Source organism: Electrona antarctica, assembly GCF_951216825.1.
Source record: "Electrona antarctica genome assembly, chromosome: 17".
NCBI lineage: Eukaryota > Metazoa > Chordata > Actinopteri > Myctophiformes > Myctophidae > Electrona > Electrona antarctica.
Window position 1 is genome coordinate 34,062,054 of NC_136798.1, and position 9,270 is coordinate 34,071,323.

The 9,270-nt window shown below is 44.2% G+C and overlaps 1 protein-coding gene across 1 annotated transcript; it reads right to left on the reverse strand.

The window, feature by feature from the left end:
• Positions 1-434: 434 nt before the first annotated feature.
• On the reverse strand, positions 435-7,100 carry LOC306940703 (bifunctional protein GlmU-like). The gene is made up of 3 exons (XM_079525830.1): positions 6,952-7,100; positions 1,658-1,843; positions 435-705 (listed from the first exon to the last, which is right to left on the reverse strand). Exons 1-3 carry the CDS (start codon positions 6,952-6,954, stop codon positions 445-447), a joined length of 450 nt encoding a protein of 149 aa, XP_079381956.1. The 5' UTR covers positions 6,955-7,100; the 3' UTR covers positions 435-444.
• Between the last annotated feature and the right edge of the window lie 2,170 nt (positions 7,101-9,270).

The window sequence follows — 9,270 nt, forward strand, 5'->3', positions numbered from 1 at the left end:
ACATTCATCATCATTTACAATAGTTTTGTCCCTCACCGAAAGCCCAATGTGTTAATTATTAAGAACTTGCTAACCCCATCATAAATTAAATATATTTCTTTATACAATACTGTATAGTGGGGTCCCTGCCATATCTCTCTCAGCTAAGGGGTGCTTGCTGGGCTGAGAAACGTTGAAGACTATTAGATGCACTGGGCAGTGGGCACCCTACAGTGCTCAGGGAGTATTTCATTTAAGTGCCTTGCTCAAGGACACTTCCGACGACACACCTTTTTCGTGTTAAAACTTAAAACTGTCATGTACATACAGTACCATAGTACATAATACTATGGCTGGGGCAATTCCCCGAAAAGAGAATCGAAACCAAAATGTAGAACCTCTCACTGACTTAATCTTGGCTCATGTAGGATAACTGAATAATCGAGAGCGGGGGGTTTTGACGATTCATTTATTTATTATATCAACGAGTCGACTGTGGACAACCAGTTCGGGGAAGCCGGTCTGCTGGTCCATCTCTCTGGTGAGCCGCAGGTCGACGGCCTCGCCAATGACCACCTCCGCCGTGGTGAAGACCTCCAGGTCGCCCAGAACGTGGCCCCCCACCGTGCGGCCGTCGTTGTCCGCCAGACAGATGTGGAGGTGGGCTTCCTTGTTGAGCGTTCCCACCAGAGACACAATCTCAAAGCGCCCGTTGAGCTCCAACACCTGGATGAACACGTGTTCATTAGTTGATGTGTACTGTCCGCAACACCAATCTGACCATATATGGAGATCTCTGTATGTGTCAGTCCATGTCCCTTTCATGCCCATATATGGAGCCGACTGATTTGTGCTGGTTTATGCCGACGCCATGATAACAAATTGGGCTTAGACAACACACTCCATATTCAGGCATAGATGCATTGGGAACTCCTTATGGTAATGGCTGAGATGAAAGATTAAATTCCCATTGACAATGAATGGGGAATTTACGTCATATGTGTCTGAGCAAATAGACGTTACGTAAAATCTGAATCGCCCACCCACCCCTTTTCCCCCTCACTGTATATGTTTTCTTTTACCTCCTTTATGATGATGATTTCCTGTTTTTTGGCTATATAGAAGTGTTTATTTGTATGTCTCTAAATGTTATGATGAATTGAACATGGTGGACCCTCTCCCACAAGCGTAGTGCTTTATTGGTCGTCCACTCAGTTTTTGTATTGAGTTGTGCTTGAAATGTACTGTAATTCTGTAAACTGTTAATAAATACTTCAATCAATCAATCAAAACGTCATGATTATGTATGATGTCGATGATAAGAGCGCTCCTCACTTGACACAGGTGTGATTTTTGAGGGGAGCTAGCCCCTCCTATATACAGGTTTAATGTTTGTCTTTAGTTCAATGTTTGTTTAATAAACGCCATTGACAATGAAGGGAAAACATCATTTTGTAACTCATTACGTCATATTGTCTCTTTATTATTAATGGCATTGGTTTGTTTTACATCACCCTTACATCACCTAATCAACATGAGTTAGACTTTAATATATTAGCGCCTCACTTCACACGGGTGTGATTCTTTTTAGTGGCCTAATACACATCACACTAGAAGAGTAGGGCTCCTTGAAACTTCAAGAGGACAGGCGATAAGACGACATAGGCTAGTAGCATACCTCATTAGTATTGGTGGCCGTGGCATTGGCCAGCCGGAGTGAGGCCTTGGTGAGGCTGCCCACACAGGTGAGGATGAAGGGGGCAGAGAGACCCCTCTCTTCCACAAAGGCCTGCAGGCCACCCAGCAGCTCTTGGCCCGGTCCAAACCGCACCGCATGGACCTGCAGGGCAGAACCACCCGTCCACTGTGGAAGAAGTATAGGCCTAGTACTCGGATTGTTTGGATCTGAATCAGCAATGCTTTTCTATTGTTAAAATAAGTGACACACACACACACACACACACACACACACACACACACACACACACACACACACACACACACACACACACACACACACACACACACACACACACACACACACACACACACACACACACACACACACACACGAAGAAGAAGAAGAAGAAGAAGAATACCCCAGGGCCCCCACCTTCACTTAATGAGGCAGCAGGTTAATATGGGAATACTGATAATATTATTGACTTCAGCTGTTACTATTCCAAACATGACCCGCTTTCATTTATATTCTAGTCTATATTAGTAGTAAGGTAACTTAATGATTTATTGTCTTTTTTAATGTCCAATGTATTTGTATTTAAGGTCATAAAGTTAGCATTAAGTATAAATGCCACCGACTCAAGGCTGGGAACTGTACTCCCTGTGGGGGTGTGGAACACGTGTGTCAAATGTGAAGTCGGTGGGGCAAACGGTTCTCAAGTTACTTGCATTACCGTACACACGCGCAGACACAGACAGACAGAGACGTGGCGCATTTATAGTTAGATGCCAGTGGTTCTCAAATGTTTTCATGTTAAGGGACCCCCAAATTGACACGTATTAGCCCACGGACCCCCATTGGAAAAGATATGCCAGGTACCCCCATAATTCTCTCCCTAATGTTGATTGATTGATTGATTGATTGATTGATTGATTGAAATTAACAATATTAACAGTTTGTAGAGTAAGCACAGTTTGAAGGAAGCACAGGTCAGTCACAAGGTCACAAGGTCTGCTAAGAGGATTGAAATACTCAGAAAAGCACAATGGCTTGTTTACATAGTCCTCTATTTTCAATTCATCAGAACATTTAATTACATTATACATTTGTATATGTAATGACATACAAATATAGCCTACAGTACCATGTAAAAGAAAGAAAAAACACAACATAAAACGGTTAGAAATCAAAAGGAAAAAATGTACTTTAGCCTGCTGTCTATATTGATATTCAAATAAATACGGTTTGGAATGCCCTTGTGGACTTCGATTGATTGATTACTAAGTAGTAGTCAGAACAGAAATGTAAACAGCACGTGATAAAAATTAAGTCCTATAAAAAAATGTGATTTACTAATTTATACCAAATACAAATTAATATTCCTTTTGACAAGCAGAGGGGGTAGGCCTACACTGTTCCTGGAGGTACTGCAATACCAGGTCGATGCGTGGCGTGCACACCCACTTCCAAAAATGTCATATATGCTCTTGGGTCGAGAAGAACAGATACTGTCAAGACTTGATCTCAGCTAATGGACCGAGATCGCCTACACTTGATCTCAGCTAATGGACCGAGATCGCCTACACTTGATCTCAGCTAATGGACCGAGATCGCCTACACTTGATCTCAGCTAATGGACCGAGATCGCCTACACTTGATCTCAGCTAATGGACCGAGATAGCCTGGGTTCCTGGGGGCAAGAAACCAGGCTAGACAAGCGATGCCGACGTGGCTTTCAGAAAGGGTTAGTCACTCCCTGCAATAACAGTGACATTTGTGGTTAATAATTTATGTATATTTGAATGGATGCAACACGTTGTGGGCTTGTACTATAAGCAGGGCCGGATCTACCATATGGGCACTTTGGGCACGTGCCCAGGGGCCCATGGGCACCAGGGGCCCCTTAAAAAAATGTTTTTATTTATTTATTTTTAGCTCCACTGGAATTTTCCCTGCTAATCCAAATTAAATAAATGGTGTCTAAAAAGATTAGTGTTTTATTGTTAGTGAGAAGGCAGCTGAAAAGTGCAATTTTGTGTAAAACAGCAACAATGCGCTAGATTGGCTGTTGTTCAAGGTGGGTGGGCCCACTGGGCTGTGTGAGGTCAGGTTATTGGCTGTTGTTCAAGGTGGGTGGGCCCACTGGGCTGTGTGAGGGTGGAGTTAGGAAGTTGTTGGCCTTCTGATGACGTCACTCTGATCAGTTTGCCATATTAGGGACTGCAACAGCCACCGGCTCCTTTGATTGGCCACAATGTTTGTGATGTTTCCACCACTGAACCAATATAAGTGCCAGTGCACACAATAGGATGCCATTAATTCACAGAGAAGAATTTGAGGAATTGTCTTTGATCCCCGGAGGAGCTGTTTGTGAGAAATGTTCTTCTGGACGCTGCATCTGAACAGAGGACCTAATGAACACAGACAGGCTGCTGTTGCCGTGGGAGACAAAGTCTACTCATTTCGAGGGTGCTGTGATGTCAACAAGGATCAGATTGGTGTTCACGTGTTCAACACAGTGGCTTTATGCTGGACGGAGTTGACCCCAGAGACTACTGGAAGAGGAGAATGTCACCTTGAGGTTCCATCCAATCACTGGGGCCACACAGCTGTGATGATAGATTATATCGTCTACATCTGGGGGGGTTATAATTGCGACACAGAAAGGCACTGTAATGTTCTTTATGCATTTGATGTGGACACCCACAGATGGTTCAAGAACAAGGTTTCTGGAACTGTTCCAGAGGCGAGGGCCAACCACTCAGCCTGTGTCTTGGGGACGGTCATGTTTATCCATGGAGGATGGAGACGTGGGACTGGAGACTATAATGACATGTACAAGATGGACACTACCACAATGGTCTGGTCTTTAATTAACAGCAGAGGCACTACACCTCCTGCTTCATCACTCCACTCTGCCACCATCATTGGGACAAGGATGTTTGTATTTGGGGGAGGAGCCACCAACGGTGGTAACAACATCATCAGTGTGTTTGACACAGAGACCAACCTCTGGCTGAGAACACCTTCTGCACAGCTTCTTCCTGAAGAACGCTGGGGTCATTTAGCCTTTACCTACAATGGAGATCTGTACATATTTGGTGGTCACAAATGGAACCAGAACTTCACTGATCTGTGGAAATTCAGTCCAGAGACCCTCTGGAAGAAAGTTGAGCCCAGAGGGAATGGCCCATGTTCAACATATAGGATGTGCTGTTGCATGGTGGGAGATCGCATCATCCTCTTTGGATCATTGGACAGACCTGATGAACTGCATGTCTTGGACTTAAATCCTAGTCTTAAGACGTTGTGCAAACTAGCGGTTATTCAGCACAATCTGAAGCAGTCTGGACTCCCACACAACATCAGGTGGGAACTGGCAGCCATGACCAAAAGCAGCAACAGGAAGTAGGAAATACTGTTCCTGAAGAAACAGGGTGGGCTCGAGGAGCTATAAGAACAGCAGACAATGGATATCCAAGCTAATTCATGCCTCTGGACTTTAATTAACACCAGAGGCACTCCACCTCCTGCTTCATCACACCACTCTGCCACCATCATCGGGACAAATATGTTTGTATTTGGGGTAGGAGCCGCCGCCTACAACAACATCCTCAGAGTGTTTGACACAGAGACCAACCTCTGGCTGAGAACACCTTCTGCACAGCTTCTTCCAGAAGAACGCTGGGAGCATTCAGCCTTTACCTACAATGGAGAGCTGTACATATTTGGTGGTCGCAAAGGGTACCAGAACTTCACTGATCTGGAAATTCAGTCCAGAGACCCTCTGGAAGAAAGTTGAGCCCAGAGGGAAAGGCCCATGTTCAACACATAGGTTGGTTAGCCGATTTGCTCGTCTACATATAAGGGCCGTATCTACCATATGGGCACTTTGGGCACGTGCCCAGGGGCCCATGGGCACCAGGGGCCCCTCAAGAAAATGTTTATTTTATTTTAATTTTTTGTAGCTCCACTGGAATTTTTCCTGATAATCCAAATGAAATAAATGGTGTCTAAAAAGTAGTGTTTTATTGTTAGTGAGAAGGCAGCTGAAAAGTGCAATTGTGTGTAAAGCAGCAACAATGCACTAGATTGGCTGTTGTTCAAGGTGGGTGGGCCCACTGGGCTGTGTGAGGTCAGGTTATTGGCTGTTGTTCAAGGTGGGTGGGCCCACTGGGCTGTGTGAGGTCAGGTGATTGGCTGTTGTTCAAGGTGGGTGGGCCCCACTGGGCTGTGTGAGGTCAGGTGGAGAGGTGATTCTGGTGGAATAAAAGACGTACGTCCGCCATCCAGCATTGCTTTGTTTTCATTCTGCATGCATAGCGCGTCAGGTGGTTAGACACAAAAAAGGTAAAAACACTGAAATACACACTGGAACTGGCGAATTCTCTTACCCATTTGCTTACTATGTGGGTCAAATAAAAATAATGTGTTTGTTACTGCCTGGCTGTCACTCTGGGGAAATACGCGCACGCACAAAGATTTACGCGTGCATGTGAAGGGGGGCCCTTCAAGCTTCAGTGCCCAGGGGCCCTCAGAGGTGTTAATCCGGCCCTGACTATAAGCCCACAACGCGTTGCATCCGTATTCCGTAACCTACAACCGACCTACAAGCCTTGTACTGTAGGTCTCTTAGAGTATACTAATTGATAATTGAATTGCTTCCTGGTGACGTGGTTCACCAGAAACCAATAACAATTTCAGTAGGTCTGGACGATCAAAATGCTGTTTAAAGCAACAGAATAAAGACGTATTTATTCTCTATTAAAACAAAACGAGAAGGGATTAATCCACATATTAGGTTAGATGTTATATAACAATTATCTGTACAACATTAAAGCTTTGTGATCCATTCCATTCCCAAATTTCCCACCAACATCATTTGGGCAACAAAGAAGCTTTGTGGAATCGTAACTGCATGTGTGACACAGTGTTACTGAAACATGTACAAACCATACAAACACACTCGCATGACATTTCAAAACAACAAGATAGTTCACACCACAACATGGTGTTATTGCACCACACACACACACACACACACACACACACACACACACACACACACACACACACACACACACACACACACACACACACACACACACACACACACACACACACACAGGGATGATGATATCTGTCTCCAGATATCATTGTTTTGCTGCCACTCATCATCACGCTGAGGCTTTGCGATGACAATGTCTAAATGTTAGTGCAGAAGAAAATGAAGTTGGTAACATTAATTAATTAAGTTACCGACTAACAATAAATAAGGCAAGAAACCTTACCATGGTGTTGTTGGTCAGAAACCTGGGTTTGTGTATAACCTAGATGTGTTCTATAACTTTCCCTCTCCGGCCTGGACATTGGACTTGGAGGTTAACCAGAGGGATGTTAACAACCCTGGGTTCAATGGCTCTATGCACAGCAGCCATATTGGAAAGACATTGGGCCTCGATCTTCTATCACAGGTGTTACCAATGCTACTAATGGAGTTCCATTCTGGTCAAACAGAGTTAGGGTGCTGCTACCCTGCATGTTGGCTCACTGGGAAGACTCTGCTACAGGGGTCTCAAAGTGTCATCCCGGTGACCCCCCCCATGGGTCCTTGGAGGGTACCAGGGGATCCCATTCCCCAGATATAACTTTCTAACTTTTTGTGTTATTTTGTCGTAAATTAAGCATAAAAAGTATCAGATCCACAAGCTTTAAACGCGGCGCGAAGTTGAGCTTGTAGATCTGCTACTTTCGATACTTTTGTATTTGAATCCTGAAAAGTAACAGTTTTGGACAACACATATAGGTTCAGGCATATATATATAAGTCCAGGGTCCATCATTCTCTCCACTGTCATATTCAGAGAGGGTCAATGCTGCCAGCTCCAAAGTCAACAAGTCACAAAAGACCTTCATCCAATTATCAATACTTTTTTTTTTAATGTTTTTTTGTGGCTTTTGCCTTTATTTTATATTTTTTATAAAGGGACAGACAGTAGGCTGACAGGAAATGGGGGAGAGAGATGGGGGGGGTGACATGCAGTAAGGGGCGTCGGGATCGGGAGTCGAGCCCGCGGCACACTGCCAGACTCGGGCTACCGGCCAGGGTGCCTGGACCGCTGAGCCACGGCTCAGGCCCCAATTATCAATACTGAAGCAGTTTGGCTTGACACTCTTTCCAGTAATTCAGTTCATCATAATGGTACGTTTAACTAGTGGTATTAAGAATCCTAATGTTATGATGTGGACTGTATGTTCTATCTTGGTGCTTAACAGACAGACTGGACATTGTGGGATTTCCTCATCCAAAGACAGTGTAGCAATGATCGCATTTCAAAAACAGTCTCCATTGATAGCATTGCCTCAACAAATGCAACAAAGCTAATCAATAAACTATCGCTGATTGGATCATTGATCCATGAGTTGTGACACTATTATTCATCAGATATCACAGAAAACTGTGGTCACATGTGAGCAGCCGTGGAAGAAGTATAGGCTACTCCCATTTTAAACGTGTCAATACCGCAATATACAATCTACTGTTATGAATAAGAATCCCACATTGTTGCTGTCGGGCAGAAACCTCTCATCTCCATATTCTAACTTTTTGTGTTTTTTATTTTATTTTTGTAAATTAATGCCTTACTTGATGATGCTACAGCATCACACAAAAGCTCCTTTCAAAAACAAGTGCTTAACAATAAAAATCTGAAATTGCAAATAGTACATCAGTAAATAAATGAAGAAAAAGCTGTGCGATAGAGGTGAGTTTTTAGACGGGCCACTGATTTTGCCTGCCTGAGGTCTCCGCAGGCAGTGAGTTCCACAGCCGAGGGGCCCGAACGGCAGAGCCTGGTCGCCCTTTGTAACAAGGTGAGACTTCGAAATCATCGTCATTGGAACCGGACAAGTACAAAACACTGATGTTGGCCTACAAAGCAACCAAAGGTATGGCACCCCCATATCTTCAAAGTCTGAACAGTAGAAAGTTTAGAAACCCTAGCCGTGACGACCTTTCAGGCGTATGCAAAGGCTAAAAAAGATGTAATTTAAGATAGCATATTATGTGGACAAACTGGACATAGCATTCTATAGTGTATACTTATAGTTGAATTGTACAGATATTCTACTGTTAGACGGATGTTAGGTTCTTAGCTTACTTATGATGATTATTGTCTCCACCAGGCCGAAGGCATGGGGAGAGAGTATGTTTTGCACTCCGTCCGTCTGTGTGTCCGTGTGTCCGTCCGTCCGTGTGTCCGTCTGTGAACAGCTAATCTCCGGCACCGTTAACCCGGTCGATGCCAAATTTTGCACACACACTCCCTGGATGCGAACGATGAACCTCTGCCCGAAAATTTCCAGAACGGCCTGTTATAGCGCCACCAGGAGGCCACTTTGTGCAAAACAAGTTTTTGGACAGTACACCTACAGATTTTGTCCAAACATCACGCAAATTGGTACACAGTCTCTCTAGAGCCATTCAACGAAACGGGTCTTTCAGATTTCTCAGACTCCATCCTGATTGGCTAAGATTGCCTTCCAAAGTTCGCAGGAGTGCTCAGTTTCAAACAAAATGCTGCAAATCATGAACACATCGTGTGATTTCCG